Source organism: Poecilia latipinna, unplaced genomic scaffold, assembly GCF_001443285.1.
Source record: "Poecilia latipinna isolate Pla-1442-1.1 unplaced genomic scaffold, P_latipinna-1.0 Scaffold27, whole genome shotgun sequence".
In the NCBI taxonomy this organism is placed as follows: Eukaryota; Metazoa; Chordata; class Actinopteri; order Cyprinodontiformes; family Poeciliidae; genus Poecilia; species Poecilia latipinna.
In genome coordinates this window covers 109,873-135,376 of record NW_015112643.1, presented here as the reverse complement: position 1 = coordinate 135,376, position 25,504 = coordinate 109,873, and the positions used below count along the sequence as shown (strand labels likewise).

Sequence of the window (25,504 nt, the reverse complement as noted above, 5' to 3'; positions counted from 1 at the left end):
CCTTCGCTCCGATAAAGCGTCTATAGCAAATACCTTTCTGATCATTTTTTTTTTTTTTTTTTTTTTTTTTTTGGGGGGGGGGGGGGTTCCAGGAAGGCTTTGCAAGCTTTGCACACTTCCATGATGACATATCCAGTTTAGAGGTTTTCAATAACACAATACACACACACGCGCGCGCACACACACACACACACTCCTTCACTAATTTGAAGCCCATGTTTGAATTTAATGAAGTTATTCCCCTCTGAATAATGAAATGGCGGTGCAGTGCTCTTCAGACTGCGAAGGTAATAGATAAAACTGACAGTTATAAAGTTGGGTTGTTGAACTGATACCCCTAACCTGTGATCATAAGTGGTGTGTGTGTGTGTGTTTCAATAGGTGTGGTCTAGTGAGTCCTTAAACCTAAGGGCTGAACTCACCTGTGCTACTGTTGCATGTTTTGAAGGTTTGCTCCTCCCCTTCAGTATCCATCTGTAAGAAAATCATCAAATATGCTGATGATATTCCAAATTATTTCTTCATTTGCTAATTCTGGTGTCAAATTAAATATAACAAAATGTCCCACAATTTACTCACACAAAAATAGGAATAAATGCAGGAATAAATACAGAATAAAATAAGTAAAATACAATGAGAGGATAACATTATCAGTAAAGCAGCACTTTTAAAACTATCAAGGTTCTCATAATTAACTCAAGTCAAAAAGCAATGATAAAAGAATTTTAATCTGATGTTTAAATGAATATATGGTCTGAACAGTATAGACGTGTATAAAAAAAAAGCAATTGCATTATTAATAAATGAAACCTCAGTCACCTCTATAGTTTAGTTTGAAACTCAGGGCATCCATGAGAAACTTGTTGATTGGCCCAAGTGCTTTTCAAAGTGTATGAATTATCCCATAAATAAGACGAGGTCATATCATTTAAAAATTAAATCCATACAGAAATGTTAAAATCGGCACAGAAACTGAAGCCAATTCTAAGCTTTTAGGACCAAAGTCATGTTGTAATGCTTTTTTTTTTTTTGGCTTCAAGTTAAAAGGCAAACATTTCTTAAATAAGATTAGAAAACATTATTTTTTTTTTGTCTTTTTTAGGGTTTTAGCTGATAAACTGGGAGTCTCAAGGCCCACTTAGCCATATTTGTGCGCAGTACCACAAACAACTTCTAAAACACTGGTAACATGTAAACAAACCAAGCAGCATTTGGGGGAAAAAAAAAAAAAAGTTCTGCAAGAGTGAGAAAATCATAATGACACAAAATAATGACATTTAAGTACAGACAGGACCTCATAGTGTGTGTTTAGACAAAAATAGTTGCTAAAAACCATCTACTCTCACTGACTGTTGCTTGTGGATCCCAAATAAAACCTATTAAACATAATTATTCCGGGATGGTGGCGGTGTATAGTGGTCACAGGCCAGTGAAATCTGTGAGTCATAGGATATGCTGTTACTTTTCTCTGGTAATGGGAAACATGACTCCTCTCTCTCGTTTGCTGTTGTGATTGAAGGCACTGACCTGTCATACATTTATAATAGGGGAGCAGGTGTGGCAGTGATGGACCTTAATTTCCTTTAATAAACCTTTTATGTGCCACACTCTTAATGCCACGCCGGGCCCTCAGAGGTCCTGCTCATAATAGGTTCATTACTTTTGATTACTACAGCCTATTGAGACAAACAACTCCAAAACACTATAGATTACGTTCTGTAAAAAATGAGTGTAGCTCATTAGGTTATAACACTTTCCCAAACAGACACACTTCGATATTTTTGTATAAATGTTTTGGGTCCAAACACAAAATATTTTCTTCACATCACCCAACCTGTGATTTCAACACGGATGTAATTCGGTCCGAGTCCAACTGATGTTATTAGTGTAGGTAAACATCCACAACATTGGAATATTGTGGACTTTTTTTTTTAAATCTCTTTCTTTGAATGATAGTTTACATAGACCCCTGTATTAATATACAAAAAAAACAGGTGATTATAGAACAAAGCATAACTTTAATATTTACAAATGTAAAGCTTGTTATTATTTATTTATTTATTTATTTATTTGTTTATTTATTTATCCAGAAGTTTTTTTTCAGTTTTATTGTTTTATTTTTTTTAATCCAAGTAAATTATTTTTTTTATTTACACACTTAATAAAAGGTTCACACGACATTTTGCACATCTCTCTCTGTATGGATAATCACCCATCAGGAGAAGATAGGCTATGGTTTGATACAAAAAGTGAAACATGTTCCAATACTAATGGCTTATTTCATTTTTACTATGTCTGTCTTTGTTTGATATTGTACATTTTTAATAGGTTAAGCCGACTCTGCAAGAAAACCTATGGATGTCAGGATTTACTTATCTGCCTTGACTTCAAGCATGTCAGTGGAGTTGATCTTTATGATTAACTCTGCTTTTACATATTGTGAATTGTGAAATTAATTAAGTCTATTTCAAATGTTTTCACCTATTTTAATACACATGTTTTAAGGCTATAGCCCAAAACAAAAACAGAAATCTTCCTGCTGAAGCAGTTTTGAATCAAGCAAAAATATATATTTATATATAATTGATATAAAAAAAGAGAATCCAAAGTGTGTGATGTGTTTGTAGTCCAAAAGTAGTTGAAGTTCTTAATTTTGATACATTTAGCAATGGAAAATAAATAATTTTCTAGAATTTGGCTTGCCAATCGAGAAATTATTGATAATTCCCGATTTTTTTTATTATTATTTATCCCTAAATATTAACTTTAGTTAGCTATTTCTTTCACCATAAAACAAAATTCATCTGAGACAATAATGCAACTACAGTCCTTCATTACGTCAAAAAAGCAAGTTCAACTACATTAAAGAGTTTATTATCTGCCAGCCTCCCACACTCTCCTGATAAGTAAAAACCTATCTCGGACTGTGATCAGTGCAGTCGAAAGAGCACTGACTCTCCTCCACTCACAGACTGAAGCCTATTCAAACAGTTACATAATCTTTGTGTCTTTTTTCCATCATCTAGCAAAACTACATACAAAACTTTGCTCTACGACAGACCATTCACCTTTGATTGCGGTTTTCCGGGTGCACTGAAGGATAAGATGCCAGATCCACACTGTTCACCCGGGCTGCTGTTTTCAAGTTTGTTTTCTCTCAGGAAGTGATCGTGTAATTCATTATCTGTGACAGAAAACACAAAAGAAGATACACTTTTGAGGTATTGGCTGAAACTTTTTCTTAGAGGGAAAACTGTGCGAGATCTGGAAGGATTTTATGAATTCGTCTGTGGTTTCACGGTGTGGAAGCGTTCACTTTCATATCTCCAAAGGAATAAGGAAGAGAATGCAAATTGATTGCTTGACAGAGATCAAATTGCTTGCTACTAATTAATACAAAACATCCAAGAGGGAAAACAAGGATGAACACAATGAGTACATTAAGTCTCTTCACTTCACAGATCTTATTATAGAATTATTTATTTCTGTTAGCTTTGGAGAAAGGAAAAAAAGAGAGAAAAAGCACACATCTTCTTAATTATAGCTCACAGAGCATTTCCCCAGAAAAACAAAATTGGGGTGGGGGGGAGAGAGGAGGGGGTCGCTAGGGGGGTTATTCACACAGTTAGATTTGCATATGAATTAAGACTTAGCCTACTACTATTCTGGCTGGTTCGTCATCTGCTGAATCATATTTAAACCCCCAAAACACACACACACACACACACAGGCACACAGTCACACAGTCACGCCCCAACATAAGTAATGTTTCTCAGAGGCCAGATTTCTCTGGGGGGGACAAAAACTGAAGCAGCCTGATGCTGAGGGTCTACGAGACTTTCAGTGTGTTAATCTGGCTGCTAACTGTCCTTGAGCCCAGCCCATTTCCCCCCCAACCCCATCTGCCAGCATTCCCACTGCAGAGGAGGAGAATGGGTTACAATTGTGGGAGGGGGGCATATAGGGGTTGGGGTTTGTGGGGGGTGTGGAGTGGGGGAGGCAGAAAAGAGAGAGACCTTCCCAGTCCAGCAATCATGAATAACCATTGCCTTGCACCATTATCAGGGGACCCTGGATCCAAGCTGGAGATGTAAGAGAGAGCAAACGCGTGCGCTCGGCGATCTGGACATTACTCTCACATTTTGGTTGTTAGTGATGCTATTATTATTATTTTCATATTACGCTTTATTAATACTCTCCAGCTGCCGTGGATATTCATCACTGACCTTGAGTGTTTGTGTGTGTGTGTGTAGGTGTGTGTGTGTGTGTGTAGGTGTGTGTGTGAGTGTGTGTCCTGCCTCAGTTCCCAGCTTATCCGTCCACTTGGGATGCTCTCGTGTAATTAACACAAACATTATTGTGACGGAGTAAAAAAAAAAAAAAAACAACTCTGTGCTGATACCTCATCTTGAAAACAATAAAGCATGCCAGAGTAGCAAAGTAAGATTCTGGAGAGCACAAAATTAATTACATTATTTACATTTCCTTTAGATAAGGGGGTACAGGCGATATGATGGAGGCAAATGAGATTACACAAAATAAGATTTCAAAATGTCAGAGCTGCACTCCCAACCAACCAACTGTTATGATTAGATTACTCTTTTAATATAATTACTGTCTAAGGCCGTGTGTGTGGAAACAATGCATACATAAAAAACAGCAGCCGCGTATTAACTGATTCCCCCCCCCTCTCTCTCTCCCCGTCCCTTTTCTCTCTGAGTCTTTTTCTCTTAACCTTTCTTCAACAGTATCATTTTGAATTATAGGGAACGGATGGGTGCTCTGCACAAGGTCACTGTCTGGTGTGCACTCGCAACTCCCACCCCTCCACCCCCTCTTTTGCTCCTGTCTTGTTTTTGTTTCCTCTTCCAGAAGCGCACTGAGCGAAGGGTTAAAACTGGAATGGATTTAATTATGGAATGAATGGAATTATAATGCGCCTGCAGCAAGTTTTCCTCCTTATTTATTAAAGCAGCTGATGGGCCAGGTTTGATGAGCCACTTCTGGCATAATTGAGTCATCACACAAAGAGGGTTCCTCGCATTCAGAGTGGTTTTATCAGCAGCAAACAGACCTGATTACTGGCAATTACACTCTGATCTAGGGGAAGGAGAAAAAAGGGTAAATGTGCGGGGTAACGTTTTGTGTTTATAGTTTACCCCGGGAATAATTTTCACATTAATTTTACATGCTAAGTGTTTTCTGTTTATGTATAATAAAGAGCAAACGGCAGGAGATAGGACCTTTTACTTTCATATTTCCTTGTAATGAAGGTCTATGGGGGATATAGTTAATTGATCGCAATTCATACTTACACCATAGGTGGGTTTTTTTAGTGTAAAGAAAGTGAGCTCAGTCTGTTTTAGCTCCAGCAGCAAGGTGCGCTAGCCGCAACATACCTGTTTGGATAAGGCTCACACCTCTTCCTGGGCAAGCTGGTGATTGCTTTTGCCATTTTTCATTGAGATGCAAATAGATTCATGGAAAGTAAATTAAGCCTTGGTCAGACAGTGAAATCAACTTCTGTTCAGAGAGTATTTAGATAAACAACTTTGTGTTGTGCGTGTGTGCGTGCGTGTGCATGCGCGTTTGTGTGTGTGTGTGTGTGTGTGTAGTGGGGGTGGTGGGGGGTTGTTATCTTCTTTTGTGTGAGGTGGCCATGAAGCCATCAGACATTCTCTGTCTAAATACCAGCTGGACAGTCCAATAACTGGAAAATAAATTAGGAGGGAAGATGGGTCACAAAATGTCTGTGTTTAATTTTAGGCTTTTTCCTCCTCTTGAATTTCACAACAGGTGATTGATCAGTACATGGATACTACAGGTGTGGGCTGATTACTTGTATTATTGTATACACATATTTTTTAAAAGTTGTAGATTTAAAACTGCACATTTTTTCCCCATCACTGTTCCTATGGTTTATAGTGCTTTTATGCAAAAGCCAGAATCAGAGCAGAAGTGGAGGAAGTTTTCACTTATTGTATAAAGCATAGTGCAGCTTTGCCCCTCCTCAAATTGTTGCTGCACACAGCTATTCAATTGAGTGAATGGAGGCTACCAGACTTACCCCTCACTTTAAAGTAATACAAACAAAGTTTTCTGTGGCTGTTTGAGGCGTACAGGTGTGCAGCCTTGCCCCCACCCACATGGTTCTTATACACACTGCCGATCAATTGATTTAAAGAAGACATATATACCTCTTATAAGAATTTATTTATTTTTTCTCTGCACATCCTCGCCTAACTTTTCCTGCACACCACTGGCCCACAGTCTGGAAGACGGCTGCTGCACTTATGCCTCTCTTACAAGAAAGACAAATTCAGTTATGTTGTGGAGATTAAAAGTAGGGCCACCTATTGGTCTTATTAAGGTAATCTTGTTTGAAAACAACACTTGGCAGGCATTGTGTGTCTGTTAAGCAGATGACTGCCGCCTGGCTACCTGTGCAGGAAGTCTGACTAATTATCCTACTAATGTCTGCTTGTTATACTTTGGCAAATACTACTAAATTTAGAGGTTGTTTATATTTATGCTTGAGCCCATGCATAGAAATTATTTTTCACTGAATAATTATAATTGATAATATCGTTCTGTGTCCTGTGGTCTAAATATGCAAGATTGTAAAAGATTAATATTTTTACTAAAGGGTATGCCATGATAATATCATACTGGCTCATATCCAGTAAAGATTAACTGATAATTCCTTAAAACAAAACTCTGATGCCAAGTTTATTTTATTTTCCCATTTTTCAATTATATCATACAAAAAAAAATGCTAAGTAGTCTTGAACTTTTTGAGATTTGTTTCAGTGGTAAAAATGAAAGTAAAGATCTTTATGTGCTTGCTTCAGAGAAAAGAAAAAAAAAAGCTTCATCTTAAAAAAAACCCTGCCAACAATTTATGAGCATTCCTCTGTGTAAAGGAGTTTAGTGGTTTCATGCAGACACAGGCAAAATCCTGAAGTCAACTGCGATTTCAGATATAACAGCCTCACAGCTATCCTGACGGCCAAGCAAAGTGTTTGTGCCTTTTGCCAAAGTGTACTTTTATAGAGAAGCGTATTGGCATCTCATCACTTCTCCAAGACAGAGACGCTTCAATAAAGGAGCACAGCTCACAGAATTCTTAACAGACAATTAGGAGGCTGGCTAGAAGCTATCGCTTCAATGATTTGTTATGATGGCAAAACTACAGGGGAAACTTGTTGTTGGACAGAGTTAGCAGGAGTCCCATGAAAGAGTCAGATGGTGACACCTTTGCCGAGGTGATTTATGAATCTTGTAATCGCGTTCCAAAGTCATCCCAAAGCCTTTCCTTCTAAATTGGGTTCATCTGGAGCCGGACCACACAGAGGCACCGAGTCCAGATTGTTTCTTCTGACATCAAAGAGCCAATTTCAGTTTTTGACCGCATTTCTGCTGCTTTTAGTCCCCTTATCTTATAAAAAGGGTCTAGATGATATGCTATTTTATTTGTGAATTTCAATCCAATTAGGGACACCAAAATATTGAAACATGTAAAATTTGTATCCTCCTCCTCTAAGCCATTCATCAATAGCGTAATAAATTGAGCGGCGCGCAATTCATCCACTGGCAAGTGTCCAGCTTGTCAAACAGCTCCTGTGTTGGGCCGAATCTTTGAATTCTATCATGAGCATGCTTTTTCAAACCTGTCTAATTTGGGGACAGGTGTTTGGGTGAAAAAAAAGAACTTCCAGCTCTGGTGCGACAATGAGCAGAGTAATCCCGTTCATTGTCCCTGCCCAAGGAGCCCCTTTTCATGGAGGAGGTCGCATGAAAGCTACCAGGTGGTCTGCAATTTGGAGAAACGTAGTAACCGCTCCGGCTAATCCCCCCCTTTCTGTCACAAAAGGCAGGTCTCCAGTGCTCCGGGGGACTCTCGGGGGGGGGCAAAAGGGAAAAGTTTACAATGCTCACAGAGGGTCTGAAAGGAGTCAGGGACTCGAGTGGTGATTCCTAATCAGATTGCACTGAAGTGAACAGCTCGCATGGCAGCTGTAGTTTTCCCAGGGTTAATTACCTTTCACTGCTCTCTCTAAATGAGTCAGCTGTTCCTGTCATTAAACAACTCCACTCTATCTCTGCTCCCGTGTCCTCCTCACACATGTGCACACGTGAACACACACTAACCGACGCTATTTTAAACGCGTTCGGTATAGCGATCAAAGCCCGTTCAAAAATATCAATTATTCGAGAAATGTGAGGTCTTTGATCAATTTCCTTACCACTTAGTGGACATTGGAGAGCAATTTCAGATTGGTGTATTTTGATTTGCGCCGCTGATTTTTATGCATATGGGAGGCAGTGGTCCCAGTGCACCTCCCATCCACACTGATTCAGAACAATAATACCAGTCTGTCAAGGTCTCATTGTAAACGGTTCCCGTTGTACTAATGGAACACATAAAGGAGCACACATGCTCACATATGTGCACATGCAAACACTAGCATACGCACACACACCACCAACACATGCACAGTCCAGCTCGAAACATAGATGTTCTGTCATCAATTCTGAACAATCTGTCTGCTCGCCGAGCTCAGCGGCTCAGGATGTTGGGGGAGTTTTAAGTGAATTTTGCCACTGTATGGTAAAATCCCTTGGCCACCTGGATTACAAACTCTAGTCCTTTAACTCATGCCAGTATAAATCCGTGTTAACTCGGATTTACCTCTGGCATATGAATTCTCAATCTGCGTAAGCTTTGTTTGGAATGAGTCGAACATAAGTATTTTGTGCCGTTAACGATGCCCGGTGGTGAATTTTTCTTCTTTTTTTTTCTTTTTTTTTTTCGATGAAACACACACCGGGGAGATGGTTTGGGACTAAATTAGTTATTAGAACAACTTGAGAGGACTCAAGCAGAGTTTTATTACAGTCGATATGTGACACTGGTGTGGCCCTTCACATCCAGGTGGAAGTGCGCAACACTGCACTGTGAAAGCCATGTAACCAAGGCAACCAGCATAAACTCAGAAAGGGTACACTGTGAACAAGAGTTTAAGCTACAAATAAGCATTTGGGTCACTTATGGCAGATCTTGTTCTCTTGCACTCTGAAGTTAAAAGGTTAACAATAAATAGAAAATGTTATTTTGAGAATAAAGTCTAAATGTTTACCAAAAAAATCAGTCAAAAGTCAAAAATGAAAGTTTCGTTTCATTAGTAAAGTCAACATGTTTGAAGTAAACAAAATGCTGACACTCCTTTGCTCTATTAAAGCATTTTAATTATTCATGATGTAGCTACTGCTGGTCTTTTTGCTCGATTTATTGACTGCAATTTTATTATCATTTCCTCTTCATCCCAGCTTTATTCACAATATTTAGTATTTAGTGAATACTTTTTTTTTTCCACATTTTCAATTTTTTTCTGTACACAATAATGACTTTTTATCTGACCATTCTACTAAATTAATCTTGCAATTGAGTCTTTTTTTATGGAAATAGTTTATAAAGTTTTCCATGTCATTATAATTTCTTGAACAATTGTCTTGACCTTCTATTTAGTAATTGTTGTCATTTGCATTTTTGGTTGAAAATTATTTTTGATTATTATTATTATTTTTTTCATTTAAACTCGTTTCTTTTTATTTGGACTTTTCTTGGAAGTGCTTCGACTCTTTTTCTTGTAATTTTGACATGTCTTAAAGAAATCAGTTTGACTTCTTGAAAAAATATTTTGGCATTTTTCTTGTCATTCCAACATTTCTTCAAAAAATATTTAGACTTTTTTATTATAATCTGTGTGTTTTGATCAATTTCTTAACTCAAAACAGACCATCAACAAAGAAACCCTTGCTATTGTTTGCTATTCATCAACCGACCTTTGTACTCTGTCTTTGTAAACTGGCCCTAACATTTATATTTACTTTTTAAAACATCAATCCGGGTCTGCAACCACAGCCATGATAAAATAAAACGTGGCAAAAGCAGCCTGGAGGATCTAAATTAAGTATTATCCAATCTCTAACACTCACACACACACACCCACGCAGACACAGACACAGACACACACTTCTGAGTTAAGCCAGACTATTTTGTACTTAAAAGGTTAGCAGGGCTGTTTTGTGAGTTTGATCTGTACTTGCCAAATCAGCAGATGGTCCATGAATATGATTATATGCATCAATAAAGGGAGTAATCTTTGACAAAATGTAAATTTGACTTAAGTCCAGGCTTTAATATACACCATGGACTTTAACCCACTTTCGAGCTTGACACAAGAGCACGATATGCCAAGGCACTTGAATTTTGTACACTGATGTTCTAGTCTAGTGCTACTATTCTGGGGATTTGAAAAACAGAGCCAGGCAGTAGGTAAAAAAGATCCACACAGTCTAATTTGCCTGTGTATGGGGAATAGGCATCTTATATTGCTAAGTGTGCAACTGAGCAGTTCGGTAATTGATTCAAACTGAGCTCCAGTGCTTTACAAAACAATCTTTTGAGCAGCTCTCCTCTTTTCCGTTAAACACTTTGCTTTTAGGGTAAACCTTTTTTTAAAAAAAAGACTAAACTAAAACATCTTAGAGTTTTAGCATCAACCAGTATTATTTACTGATCAGAAAGCAAGTCTTGTAGACAAGAAAATAAAGTTGACAGCTTACTGAAAGTTTAAGCAGCAATTCAGAAGTTCAAAATGACAAACTAAAATGTGCTAGTCTTACCCTGAGTCCCTATTTAAGAAATAAAATAAAATGAGTAAAGCATCCCCTGTTATTGACCCGGTCATCAATCCACTTATCTGAGCCTGAGGCTTACACAGCACAGCGCATCCTTACGCAGACAAACAGAATCACTTGTCTCCCCGACGTCTGAACGCTCTCGTGTTAACATGTCCGACAGGGCAGAATCACAAGCTTGACTTACCAAGCCCCTTTTAGCCTTTGTTTTTCATCTCTCGGGGACATCAGGGAGGAGACGGAGCAGAAGGATATCGAGGTGGGGTTACGGGGTAGTCCACGGTGTCGCTGCTGCGAGAGCGCGTTTGGTTGTCGCGTGTACGTGTGTGTGTGCGTGTTCGTGTGTGTGTGTGCAGAGACCCTGTGATATTCCCCCAAAATGCTTTTTTTTTTCCTTTCTTTTTTTTTTCAGGGTAGCCTTTGTGTCGTTTACTTAACAACCAATCTCATTAGCTGCTGGGCTACAGTGGGCTGAATTATTTTCTGTGTAAATACAGCACTTGGTGATCCTCAAGGTAAAACCTCTAAAGGTTCTTTTTTATGACATAAATCACAGATTCACATCAGAATTAAGAGCAAGACTCGTTTCTGGAAAAAAAATAGAGAGAACTAAATGCAACAGTTATTATCTCTGCCTTTAGGTGAGAAATTTCACAATTAAAATTCATAAGTGAAAGTATATCACTTTAATAAAATAATTTATATATTCATGCAGTCTTAATTGATAATGCCTAAAATGAAATAGAGAGAATTGGAGGATGTTAAACTCAGGTCCCAGGATTTGGAAGTAAATGATGTGGAAAAAAAAGTACAAATAGTTTGTGCAAATACTTATTTATTTATTTTTTTATGTGTTTATTTTTAGCTGTGCCTGTTGGTGCAGAACGCCTAGAAAATGTAGCCATTGTAAGTACTTGAAGTCATGACAGCTGTCTATAAGCATAAGGGACATGTCTATTGGCCAACTTGACCCTTGTTAGAAAACAAAACAAATACAAAAAGAGAATACTGCAGCCTGGGACTGCCGAGCCGGGTCACTGGAGATTTTCCAGACAAACGCCGCACAGAGGAGGGGAGGGGAGGAAGAATAAAAAGGACAGGCTCAGAATCTCATTTTAACAGACCGCACACAATCTGGGCTCCCACAGAACTATCTCTGCCTGACCGCTTTCTATTTATCCCTTATCAGTGTTTACCAACCGCTAGTTTTCTTTCATTCACACTGTGAGGCAGTTCTCTTACTATCAGTCAACAGCTGACACCGTGGAACAGCCTCAAAGGCAAGAGGAAGGGATCAAAACTAAACCAAAGCTGTTTAAACAATACAACAGAGGAAATAAATTCATAAATCCTAATTCTTCCCAACCCACGAGGGTATAAGCAGATCCTTTATAGTTAGGCCAACAAACAAAACCGCAGCCAATGAGGTACATTACAATCAAGGTATATTCTGAAATATATTTAGAAAAAAAAATACAAATAAAAAAAAAAAAAATCCAATGTATTATTAATTGGAAGGATTTTACAGGCTTGCCATGTCAAGCACATTTATGAATTAAGTGAAAGGATTTTTGTCTTTTTGTTTTATGGTGTTTTTAGGAAAATCCCATCTGATTAATCATTCTAACATTTTCACCACAAAAAGGTTTTGAAATGTATTTTATGTCTACACCACCTAAAGATTAACACAATTCTCAAAATCTTAAAGTTATAATAAAATACTTAATTTCACGCATCTTCTCTGGAAGAGGCAACTTTTAAATAAATTTGGTATCAGCGTAAAACATGTAATTAAGGCCTCGATATTTACCGTGTTTGTTTCTTTTTAGCTGTATTTTCTTAATGTGCAAAACATATTATTATGCAATGAATTTTACATCTAACCAGTTTTAAACAAACTCACAACTACTTTGGAGTACTGCCTAAAATGTCAGTGCTACAGTACGGTTAGACTAAAACCCAGGAACTACAAATCCCGCTATTGCTCTACAATTTTCCCCCTTTAGGATACAGAAACAGCACTATTTTTACTACAGTGCTTTTTGCAAAAGTTAAGCAATTAATTACATTTATCCGATCACCAGCTGCTCAACAGCAGATGGATAATTTCTGAAAACCTTAGTTGAATCAAATCCACATAATTCATTTTTCGGGATTAACTGGCTGAAGTTTGAGTTGGGGGCGAAAACAGGTAACACGATGTGTTTTAAATCGGTTCTTATTTGTGTGATTCAGTCAGGCTGCCCTGAAGACACGTGGGTTAACATTTCCAGAACAATAAGAAATTTTTGGCAATTACGCCTAAAACAGCTTTTTAATTTAGTCAGAGTAAAAAAAAAGATCTACATTCCCCATGCAGTTGCTGTGCGTTGTCCAACAATGTGGAGGACTTAGTAAGTTTCTAAATCGGTTTCCTCTTACAGCAGGTACCATGGACAGTTCCTTGACGGCAAACACCGGTTACATTAACGTGTTGTGTAGCAACTAACATCCCTGGGCTTTGAAGAGGAAGGAGTGTGGATGAGAGAGGAGTAATGTCTTTTACTTATCACTGCTGTAACACACAGACCTGCCACAGCCCTTTGCTGCTTTCATAATTAAAACAAAATGTAGAGGTGCAACTTTGAAAGCACTTTCTTTCTGTTTCATGAATGACTGGCTTAACTTTTTCCAGTAATGTCTCGGATTTTAAGGTTTAAGCCATATTTGTGAATTTAGGTGTGTGTTAGGAAACAAGCTAAAGAATAATTATATTTCCAAAGAACTGGAATATGTTGGACGGCGAAATATGCAGACCCCCCCAGAAAACTGTGCACGTGAAATGTTATTTACAACTTAGATATAGAGGTGACAATCTGCTGAAGTTTTAAAGTCATCCAGCAACGTATTTACACCTTTTTCATTCTTCTCTTTTGTTTTTTTTTCAAAAAGTCCTCCTTTTGCCAAGCAAGAGTCAACTTAAAGACTGCTCTTACGGGGTAGCCGAGAAGCCATTAGTGAGCTACGAGTTACTGGTAAATCATGAACTTTTCTAGCTAGCATCCAGCCTCCTGAATCAATAGTTGCTCTGGAGACTGCTGAGTGGTTTGACCCCTCACAATTTGTTTAAACCTAAGTGTTGTCCACGTCTGACACAAAAAGTTAACCTCTCGACTGAATTATCATCACTCCAGGTTGAGGATTAGCATATCTTTTCAAACTTTAACATGATTACCAGGCAAATAATTGCAGAAATTTAGTGTTGTTTCGCCCCAGCTGAATACTCTTTGGAACATGTGAGGCAAACTGATTTGTAATTTACTTTATTGTCACAATTTGGATAGTTTTCAAACTTCCAATACAAATTATTTGAAAGCCAGAACAAGAGGCAATAAAGCACTTGCCTGACTGCTCAAACATGTTATTGGAACAGAAAGTAAATGTTTAAGTGCATTAGGCTCAGTGGTCTTGTATGTACAGCTGTCACTGTCAAAGCCACAGGCAACCTGACAACGCTTTGTCTCCACACACAATGCGAACATGTGTTCTTCTAAGACAAGCTTATTCTCTGCACAAACACGGCGGATCTAATCTGGGGAGACAGTATCTCATGCTATCTGGATGATCAAAAATAGGTCATGCCTCTCAAAAAGCAGTTTGAGCCATTTAATCTCCTCTCAAACTGTCTGAAACCTAAACAGAAGCTGCGCTTGCTTTCCAGCAAAGATTTTGAAAATGCCGGTTTGTAGCAGACATGCAGTGTTCACCATCAATGCAAGATTTCTTGAAATACCCCCTGACATGGTACAAAACAATTGCCAGCCATAATTATTTTTTTTTGTCCTTCTTCTTCTTCTTCTTTTTTCTTTTTCTTTTAATTCTCACAGCACAAGTTAAGCAGATGGGTGAAATCTAACTGTGAAAAATCTAACTGTGAATCTGAATAAGTTTCCATCACTTGTATATTTCAGCTCCCGCGTTAGTCCTGACCAGACAGCATCTACAACCGCATCAGCTAAAAGCCCTGTCATTATACGCACGCAAGACGGCGGATCAGTGATAATAAATGCTGACCAAACAGTCAGTATAATAAATAAAAAAGAACTTTGACACCAACCTATTGCTGTGATCCAAAAAGTTTGATTTTCTCCCAGTCTCTTGATAGCTGAGCTGGTGCTGCGGCTTTGAAAGGTAGTCCCCAGGAATATGACATACTGTGCCTTTGACAGCCTCGAGATAAGCACCTGCGTTCGGGTTCCTTTTTACGTCACACCTCCCCATTCACAGCCCTTCAACATGATGCACATTTGCACATCAACAGCCACCAAACCCCCCTCCCCCAACCCTCCCCTCCCGTCCCTCCTCGCTCTACTCCCACATCCGCAAAAAAAAAAAAACACACAAACAGGCACACAAGGAGGCAGATGCGCGCTCTAGCCTCCACTCAGGCACGCGGACGCTTCCACATACACCACAGATTGTTTTTTTTGTTTGTTTTTTTTTTCTTATGTTAGCTCACGGAGGATGAAACTTACACCCAGGGTCACACACAGAGGTGATCTTTTTCTCTTCCTCCAACTCTGTCAGATTTCTTTATATACATCAGTTTTTATTGTGTGCTTAAAAAGAATAAACTTTCACTTGCTTTGTGGTAAGACCAGGGCATATGCCCTCCCATGCTCCTCATACATCACTCATCATGCAAATGAGAGGGAATGTCACTCCTCAGCAGCAGATGGCCAGGGACGATAACAATGGCTCAACAGACCAGTTTCAGTGTCTATGACTTTATCGCTACGACAACAACAAAAATAGATGACATGAAAAGTTGATTTCAGAGTTAAGTCAGATTATCCTCCTTTTTAACGTTGGTAACTTTCTCACTCTCTGTCAGCTAAACATAGAGATTTAGTTTTTTTTTAAGTGTTCCGTTTTTATAGAGGGATTTTTGGTGACTTCAGTAAACCTCCTGGGATTTTACCTGCTGGGTGAGAATTTAGCAGGGTCTGGGTCAATTCACCCCTTCGCCAACTGGTCTCCCCATTTTGCAGCCATTCACTGCCATTTTGATCCTTCGTATTTCCATTAGCGCTGTAGATTGGCAAACAAACCCTTTCGTACCCATGTATTTTACCGAATGCTGTTATTTTTTATTGTAGTTTGGTATTTTCGTAAACCAGAGCCAAAAGACAGCAAAATGATTAAAACTCACATGTAGCTTAATTCAACTGGATGCTGTTGCTTATGGACTTTACATTGAACTCTGTTCTGCTTTATTTCAGTTCTGATTCCTCTTTGAGTCTTTTGACTCATAGACAATGTGACAGACTATTGTGCCTGGTGAAACTATAACAATTCTAATGCTATGTTCATACTGCTGGCAAAACTGGACCAGATCTGACTTTTTCACCTACATGTGAACCGTGTCTAATTTTTTTAAACAGTGTGAACAGCAGAAATCTGATTTTTAAAATCAGATCCTAGTCACATTTATAGAAGGTCCTGTATGTCATTAAAGAGTCACATTTCAGTTTAGTTTTATGTTATTGTGTGTAAAGAGGAGGGAAACGGCTAACTCAGACGTAAACTTTGAATGAAACAGGCATAGCAAATGTTGTGACTGTTTCTCTGCTTCATAATTGCTTGCTAACGTCTTTGTTTAGATATTAAGGTTTCAGTTGAGTAACTTTATTTACACAGAACAGCATTTAAATTTGACTGAAAACCGTCTCGTCTATATGCTACAACTTGCTACAAAGTGAGTCTTCTTTAAAATAAAAGTAATTACAAACATGACAGCAGACATCACTGAAGGAGCTAGCCACAGTTCTTTGGCTCAAATATCACAGTTATTTCAAAACTGACACATGTATTGACATGTAGCATCCATATTTACTTCTGTAAGTATGTTTTTTTTTGATAGTAAAGTCACATTTTCTTCTACTAATGCAGAACATTTCAGGGCCATAGACTGTTCGAACTAGAATCTGATGGTGGTCACATTAAAATTACCATGTGAACAACCATAATAAATATATAGTGTGAGCAGAAAGACACTGTTGACAGATTCTTTTGGAGTCATATAACATTTCTCATAGTAGATGAACATTAATACATAGAAAAAATAACTTTTAATAGTTAGCTGTAAAGGTGATCGCAAAGCATCAAAACAGGAAAGCTACAAAATATCAAGGGAAATAATAACCACCACACTTTTAGGGCTTTAGGGCCTGAGAGCTCTTGAGGTAAAAAAAAAAAAAAAAAAAAGCCTTCTATATGGATGTTTTGTAAACATGTTGATTTCAAACGAATGGAAGCTGTAGCCATTAAAAGCTTTAGTTAAAAATCTGTCATGTAAAGAATGCAACTATTTAAAAATTTCTGACATTGTAGCACCACCTCTAACATCATCCTCGAACCCAAGCAGATCAGACATAACAAGAGGAAGCATAAGCTCAAAGTCTTGTTAATTGTTTTTAGTGTATTTCAGTGACGATGGCATATCACCACATGTAGGCCTGGTATAGTTATCATAATATTTAGGTAAACAAGAAAGTGTATTAAGAAAAAAAATCACAACATTGGGCTTCTAAATAACTTTTAAAAAATGTTTAGATCTTTTTAGAAAAGACAAATACAGAAATATTATTTTCATTTGAAAAAGGCATATCAACCTAGGGGATTATGTGCATTTAACTAACAATCTATTTTCATTTGCATGTGTTAAAAAAAAAAAGGCAAGTAGGGCAGCAAAACTGGTTCCAGCCCAGGGGGCTACATCCTCTTAAATCCGACCCTGATTGCAAACATTTCATGACTTGGAATAAACTTTAACTCCTAAACCAACATAAACACATGCATGCAGACCCATTCAATAAACAAGAAAATTATTGAAAGGCTAATTTACTTTATCACGAAGCGAAACACATTATATATATATATATATATATATATATATATATATATATATATATATATATATATATATATATATATATATATATATATATCAACTACACACAGATCTATCATCATATGCCTGTTATGATGTTTTCCCACTTAAAACTACTGAAAACATGACATTTAAAATTAAAATACTACATCAAACCAATAAAATGGATACTATTTTTTTAAGAAAAACAAAATATGGTCTGTAAAGTATGTTTAATATCTGCTTGAAGGTCATTTTTGGAAGTTACATTTAATCTGACAAACGAGACTCATCGGGTCATCTGATTTACTGAATATGAGCATAGACGTGGATATACTATTAGCATGTGTAGTAGGTTTAAATCATTTACCTTATAAGTTCCACTGAAAAGCAAGAGTTCTTTGGTGACTGCACAAACCCTCCTGTACAGCGGTTATGCAAGTAATTAGGTGTAATTCGTCCCCGTAGGCCCCTTGAGCCCCCCCCCCCCCTTCCCAGGTTAGTTCATGCGTTCGACAAGCCTGGACAGGGACAGGGAGGACTAGAAAGAACAAGGGGGAAAAGCAGAAAGCACAAATGCAGCTTCTTTTTTTTTTTTTTTAACACCTCCCCACCCAAAAGTGATGTCACCCTGCGTCCTGCTGACTCCTGTTCATACAAACCCCCACGGCGGAGAGTAAACAGTGGAAGCGTTTAGCAAACAGGGCCAGATTACAATGACAAAAGGCAACCACACTTCTGGGTGGAGCCTGGGGGTGGCGGGTGGGGTCGGGTGGGGGTTGCAAAAGAGGGGAGGCACAGGGTTTTAAATAAGTGATAGCCCCCCACCCTTCTTCAAGATCCCCCCAGCTGATGGTGAGGGGCCACCCAAACATGAATTTCTATTGGGGATATGCCCCTCCTCCCCCTTGTCACCACCATCGCCACCCCTTGTCCTCAGGGGACTGACGTGAGAACACAATATGTGATAATAATGAATTTTCAGTTCTCTTTTTTTTTTTTTTCTGTGATTTGTGCACTTGGTTATGCAAGGCCAGGGACTTGAGGACAGAGAATATCATTACTTAAGGTTTGGCAGTTGATCATCACCTTGTTTAATGCCTCATTTAAAAGTCAAATTTTTAACTGTCTTTGAGAGCCAATCCATGCTTACGCTGTGAAAAAGACATACAAAGAGAGCAGACGTGCTCCAGTTTACCCTCTTTCCCACCATTTGTGTCTTGTAACTGTACAAACACATCAAAGTGAGGAATAATCTGTCTAAGAATCTTATTAAATAACATGTTCTTTGTCCGCGAACGCAGACAATCTCACAAGCAGCTTGTTCGAGGGATGATTATTTCATGTTCCGGACTGTTTGAGGCAAAAGAAATCAACTTATGTTAAGCAATCATGGCACACTGCGAGAGAACAACATATTGAGGGCTACACAACAACGCCATTACAAAATGTTACATTTTCTTTTAGCCCCAACATCTGTTTGAATCTAAAAAGAGAGCGAGAGGGAAAACTCATTCAGAGCCGACTCGCCGACTCGTGTTTTGTCGAGCTATTTCATCCGCTGAAAATGTGGGCATAACTGGAGAGAGCTGATGGAGAAATGAAAGAGGAGTGGGTTGGACAAAATTACATGTCAAACAAGGGTTCACATTTAAAAAGTCCTGCTCATATTTGTAGAAAGTGTTTGATTGCATTTAGAAAGGTATTACAATGGGTCACATCTGTGTCTAAAAGCTTTTTGCATTCTGCTGCAAATTATGTAAGCAGAGCGAAGTGTCACGGCACCCTGTTGTTTTTGAGCACTATACCTTCCTCCTGTGAAACCTACACAAATATGTTTAACTCGATTCTTCTAATGCACGACGGGATCAAAATGTCAGCAGCGCAACTTCAGCGAACCCTCTCACTCAAAACACGCCGCCCGGTAATTTCGACAAAGCAAACATGACTAATTTCGCATGGCAGCCCGTGCAGCCAAATAACAATGCACATCCACCCTGCCATTCAGTGAGACAGATGTGTACAAATCTCTATCAAACTGTGGTTAATTTCTGCTATGATGCTTCAAGCCTTGGTCTAAAATGACAGATTCTTCTTGGTGTTGCTGAACCCTCATTGTGTAACCACTTGATGCCTGCTTGTTCATCTCACAAAGTCACATGAAAGGGGCTGAATTACATTTAAAAGAATATCTATTTGCATATGCAAATATGACGAGCCCAACATAAGTGCATGTTGATGTTGATATGGCTCCGGGACGTAGAAGTACATTTATGTTAATGTCAACAGACGGGGAATTTTCTTTTGAAAATACAGTGCATTTTTCATGGGGATCATTATCTGTCAGCATGTTTCATCTTAAAACCAGAAGTGATTAGATCAGTTCACAGGAATCCCCTTTGGGAGGAAAATTGCATGTGACCATAGGCAAACTTGCTGCACATTCATTTATTGTTCTATGAAGATGCTTTGATTCAATTTTGGACTTTTTCTACTCCGTTGTTCAAACCTGATCATTAAAACCCGATAAAATGATTTTGGTCTGTAAAACGGTAACCCATTATTCAATTACAGATACTCCCTTCATTCATCAGCCCAAAATAAAAAGAACAGGAAAACTACAGCCTACAGCTATTAAAAAAAAAAAAAAGCTATGGGTCAAGTTGCTCCTTTGCTGACTTGCACTGCTATTTCAGATCCCCGTGTTGCCATTCTGTCCCTTCCTAGTTCCATTTCATACATATAATAAAATTTTTCTCACCCAGCTACTTAAAACATTACGTATCATTTTAAAAATACTTTCTAAGTTTAGCATTATCATTAATTATGGCAATAAACAGTCATTAAAATTTCTGAAATGGATCATTTAGTTTAAATGTACCCTTATTTTGTTTTAAATTTCATGTCACATCGTATTTACATTGATTGTCCCATGAAATATGATAGCTTATAAGTCCTCTTTCATTATGAGACATTCTTTTGAGTCTTACTTTAGTAAAAAAAAATACCATGGTTTCACTGTATCAGTATTTAGATTAAGATAAATAGTCTTATTTAAATTCTGTTAAAAAAAACAGAAAAACAACTAAAGTGACCCATTAATATAAGAAGAATTAAGTAATCTATGATATTTATTAATTTATACAGTGATATAAGCAAAGACACACCTGCTGAATTCGCTAAATTTGGCAGTTTTCAAATGCTTATTTTGCATTCTTGCTGTTCTGTTCTGTTCTTTAAAGATTAACAAGTAAAACAAGCAGATAAGAGCTGCATGGTTAGTGGGGCTATCTACTCAGGTAGACTGCAATCAGCTACGTAACAGAATAAAACTTCCCTTTGCTTGCCAGTTATAGCTTTAAAACTGTATTACCTTGATAAGAGTCACTTTTTCTATTATTTATTTAATGCTCTCAGGTGAGACCGTTGCATTGCAACCAAAAAGCCACAGATTATGTTTTATAAAATATGGGACAAAGATCAAACCTCTAAAGTTATAAAGGAGAATTGAAATGCAATGCATACCAATATATAAGCCTACCATTGTATTTGAATTTGTCTGTGTCAAAGAAACTATGGAAGGGCAAATGGCTCTAGCCAAGTGGCCACATGTTTTTAAATCCAACTCGGATTGCATTGCATAAGTAAAAATTAAACTTATGAATCTTAAACCAAGGCAAATGTGAATATGTTCACCAACATGTGGGTGTAACTTATTTACCTTTTCCATGAAAAGGCAATAGTTCTTTGTAGTTGCGTCTTCTCTTTTCCTTTTTTTGGGCGAGTCTATGGCTTCTGATTAAAGATGGTGATTCAAAAACCTTAAAAGCTATATAGGGAAGCTATATAGGGAATTCACAGAAGAGAAACTTTAATTGTGATCCTTCTAATCAGAGGAAGACATTATGAACTTGAATACCAACTAAGGCTTCGGACTGCAGGTCTTAATTCTAAGAATCCAAGCTGCAGTGGGTCACAGCTGGTTTCCTGCAATTACTGTCTTCAACCAAGAGCATCTGATTGGTTACATTAAACCAATCGATGCTTGGCTGGTCAGTCAGTGTCTTCTCTTTTATAAGCAAGAGGCTGACTTTGTTGTGTCATTGAGAGGTGAGGTGCAGATCTTGGTGTCTCTGGGGGTCCCTGCCCCCCCCCCACACACCATCCCCCTTTACCCAGGCAGGCTCACAATGCAGCAGACACGCCTATGAATGAGGAGATAGGAGCTTGGGTGCTTGGCCAAAAACGAGCAACTAAACAATGGTAACAGGTGTGTGTAATGTGTGATTTGATAATGACCTTGGTGGCCATAATAGTATGTCTAGACACAACTAAAAATAAGCATTTTTGTCTGGAGTCCTCACTGCTAAAAAGATAAGATACGGGAGGTGGAGATTATTAGTCTGTAAAATAAAAAAATTGCCTTAGCTTGACGTCTTCAAGGAAATATGATTTTTCTATGACACTACAAGCACAAGGGGCTTCAAATAAGAACAAAGAAAGTTAAGCCTATCACTCAAAATATTTGTATAATAAGCTAAAATTATCTTGAGTATTTGGAGATATGCTCTTGAATAAATAGAAAAACCACCATTAACATGGATGGCTTGCCATTTCTGATTGCGCCAGATACAGGAAGCTTTGTGACATAAACCAAAATGCAAATGCCCTTTGAACAAAACAAAGAAATTGATTATGAAGTAAGTTTCTCCAGCACAAGTAGCCGCCTTTGAGTGATTAATGGGGGCGGGTCATTGATTTGCTTTTGTTTAGGATCTTGGTTAACTTTCTAGATACACAATTATAATTTGTTTCCAAACAATAAATCTAATTTGGCTTGAGCGCGTTAAACTTCCGTATGGCCTCTTCTGTGTTGTTTTACATCTGAAATTGGTTGTTATCAAAAAAGCACGGCACGCTGTCTGCTGTTTCTGTTTATATTTGTTACCTTTCTGATTAGATATTGTTTTTCTCAGTGTATTGGAAGGTGGGGCCCTTTTTAAGAATCAGAGTACTTGTTTTCTGAGATGCTGTGTGACTTGTCTGTGATAAGAGTTAATCCCCCAGTCATACATCATCTTTCATGATGCCAACTGCTGTCTTCATGTTGTCTGAAACATGCCAAAGAGTGTTTATAGAGTGAGCTCCGAGTGATCTCCGTACAAGCAAAAGGTGAGGAAAATGTTTTTGGGATACTGCAGCACAATGCACTTTATTTTTCTGCGTATTTGCAAGTCAAATTACGGTGTTACAGACCAGATTATTGAGAGGATTTTTTTTTTTCCTCCAGCTTTAAAACTTTGAAAACTTCCACAGATCCAGACATTTATACTTCCCGATTTCTCGCATCATCTCTCCAAGATAGTGATAATACGATTTCTGTGTTTTTTGCGCTGTTGAGAAACAAACTGGATTATGAGCAGATCACTACATAAACAGCTTTCTAAAAGGAGGCAGCTATTTTAAAAAAGGCTGAAGAAATGCAAAGAGGGATTTAAATTTTAATTTGAATTTATTCCAGCAAGTGAAAGGTTCTTTTGAGAGGGGATTTCAGCAAAGATGATGGTATTTAAAAGTGATAAACAAGCATCTAAACCTCCAGTGGAAAAACAGTCATTTTGCCTCTTCTTTCTAGTGTAGGGGGGGAATCAGGCTCGCTTTGGTCACATCCAAAAAAAAAAAAAAAAAAAAAAGAATAAGTAATAGTCGTAATTAAAATGTAAATAAGTGAGATTCGTTGAGATTTTTCAACTGATTTCTCCCATAATTTGTGCAATTTACATTTAGTCTTGACACACCTTGTGGCTCTGAATGAAAAGCTTATATGTCCCCAGGTGCAAATTCCTCCTCTCTGTGTACTTGGCATTGCATGTTTTATACTATATTGGATGCTTAAAAAATATTTCACACTTATCACATGCAATTTACATCACAACATGACAGAGAAACACCAGGCAAAGTTCAAAATTAAATGCCTTACAAATCAGAATGTGTGTTAATTACGGGTTGTTGGTTTTGTTTCCGGGGAGTACATCTGGGAAAAAATAAATAAATAAATAAAATAAAATTTTTTGAGGGGAGAGTGATTCACTTTGGGCAGCCACACATCAAATTTGTGTGACAAAGAGCGATTAACCAAGCCTGTCAACTGTTATATTTGTAATATGTGGATTATAATGCTGTGACTGGATTTCAAGTGTGTCTATTCTCCTGCGGATGACCACTAAACTTAAGCAGAGAAACCTATGCCACACAAGAAAAACAAAGAGTTACATCATTTTTGTAGAACAGTTAATCCGATCATGGACAGTGTGTGTGCATTTGCTATCTTCGGAAAATGCCAGCAAAGGCGCTAAGTAAACCTATTTTACAAGACTCCCTCACAAGGATACAGTGCCAGTATCGGGATAAAAATTTCACACAGCAGCATGGCTCAGTCACATAACCTAAGCAGGCTTAGGAAAATGGAACACAACAAAGTGTTGCACTTTCTTCCCCGCATGTCTTTTACTGCACACACACACACACACACACACAAAATGTGCTCAAATGACTGATGTGGAGTTTCAGCGTGAAAGCCAGCGAGAACTAATGGCTGAATAGCATGGAGATACTGTTGTTGATGCTCAGAGTTGTTTAAAATGGTAGATTATGGAAGTGTGCACCTGGCATTCTGTGGACTAGCCTGGCAACACTCCTCCCTTATAATTATAATGAACACACAGTAATTCAGGGTTGAGGCTGAAATACGAATGATGTCCTTTGAGACAGCTTGTTTTAATGGCTATGCAGAAGAGTTCCTAGAAGTGCAGATGGCAGATGCAATGCCTTTGAAGCTGTTTACAGATTGTGCACAACAAGGTATGGAAAGACCCCTAGTGTGAGGCCGTATTACTTTAGTGTGCTCCTCAATTATACCGTATGTTAATCGATGTAGAGTACGTACTGTAAGAATACAGGGATACTGATACCACATTGTGAAAACAGGGTGATTAGTGCATTTGTGTGGCAACACATTGAACTTTTAAGTACCACATTGCATTTTTATTTCACCCAAATAGTCCACTACGCTGATTTTGTCCACACGAGGGTGTGTGTGTGTGTGTGTGTTTTCACAGGTTTGCATACAGGATTTAGTACAGGTTAGTTTTTGTTATTTTAATATAATGAAATACATATGTTGCCTTAACACAGGAGATGAAATTCTTCAAAAAGGAGAAAAGAACAAAACAAAAATGTATGCCAGACACAGACAAGACCAGAGCTATTTTTTTGTGCTGTACTGTTTATGCCATCTACGTATTCATCAGAGCAGTACTTTAACCAAAGAAAATCTGAACCAAAGTTTGACGGTGTTAACACAAAAATTAAAACAAAGGTGTAAGATCTAACAGATTTTTTTTTTATTGTAGCAGGAGAACAAAGGTGGGTATTTACAATAACTCTTTAAATCAACAAGTCATTTTTGAGTCAATTCCAAGTTGTTAAGAATTCAGCAGCTTGACTTTCACCTCTCCCTCTAGGTCAACACATTACACCTGTTTAAGTTCCCTTGAATCATTTCATGCCCATTTTACAATAAGTTAATCTGTGTCAGTAGGCTGCACACTTACTGACACACTTAACACTTCTGGACTTAACAGAAGTCCAGAAGAGTCTTTGCTGAAGAAGCTGGTTGCTCAAACGTTCTGTATAAAAACATATTAATAGAAAATTGAGTGGAAGGAAGACACAAAGATGGATACTAGACATGGGCTACAAATGTTGCCCTCCCCATTTCAAGCCTCTTCTGAACCAGAGATTATCTCCAAACATTTTAGTATTGGATAAAAAAAAGAAAAAAATCAATCTCTCTCTCTCTCTCTCTCTCTCTCTCTCTCTCTCTCTCTC

The 25,504-nt window shown here is 38.0% G+C and overlaps 1 protein-coding gene and 1 long non-coding RNA gene across 7 annotated transcripts in view; one reads left to right on the top strand and one right to left on the bottom strand.

Annotated features, from left to right (window-relative positions):
* The window catches only part of st18 (ST18 C2H2C-type zinc finger transcription factor), a 58,143-nt gene that overhangs the window by 27,153 nt on the left and 5,486 nt on the right, over positions 1 to 25,504 (bottom strand). For 3 of the 6 annotated variants that reach the window (XM_015038836.1, XM_015038830.1, XM_015038822.1), the window contains exons 3-4: positions 3,069 to 3,184; positions 423 to 474 (exon numbers count right to left, since the gene is read on the bottom strand). In XM_015038836.1, coding sequence (XP_014894322.1) covers positions 423 to 474; positions 3,069 to 3,184 — 168 coding nt within the window. Of the gene's footprint in view, positions 1 to 422; positions 475 to 3,068; positions 3,185 to 10,891; positions 11,051 to 14,800; positions 15,027 to 25,504 lie in introns of those variants that run through there. The other 3 variants (XM_015038844.1, XM_015038852.1, XM_015038862.1) reach the window with 3 other exon arrangements.
* Positions 3,192 to 9,140, top strand: LOC106951377 (uncharacterized). Its single transcript, XR_001425806.1, has 2 exons — positions 3,192 to 4,241; positions 4,274 to 9,140. It is a non-coding gene; the product is annotated as an uncharacterized LOC106951377 (long non-coding RNA).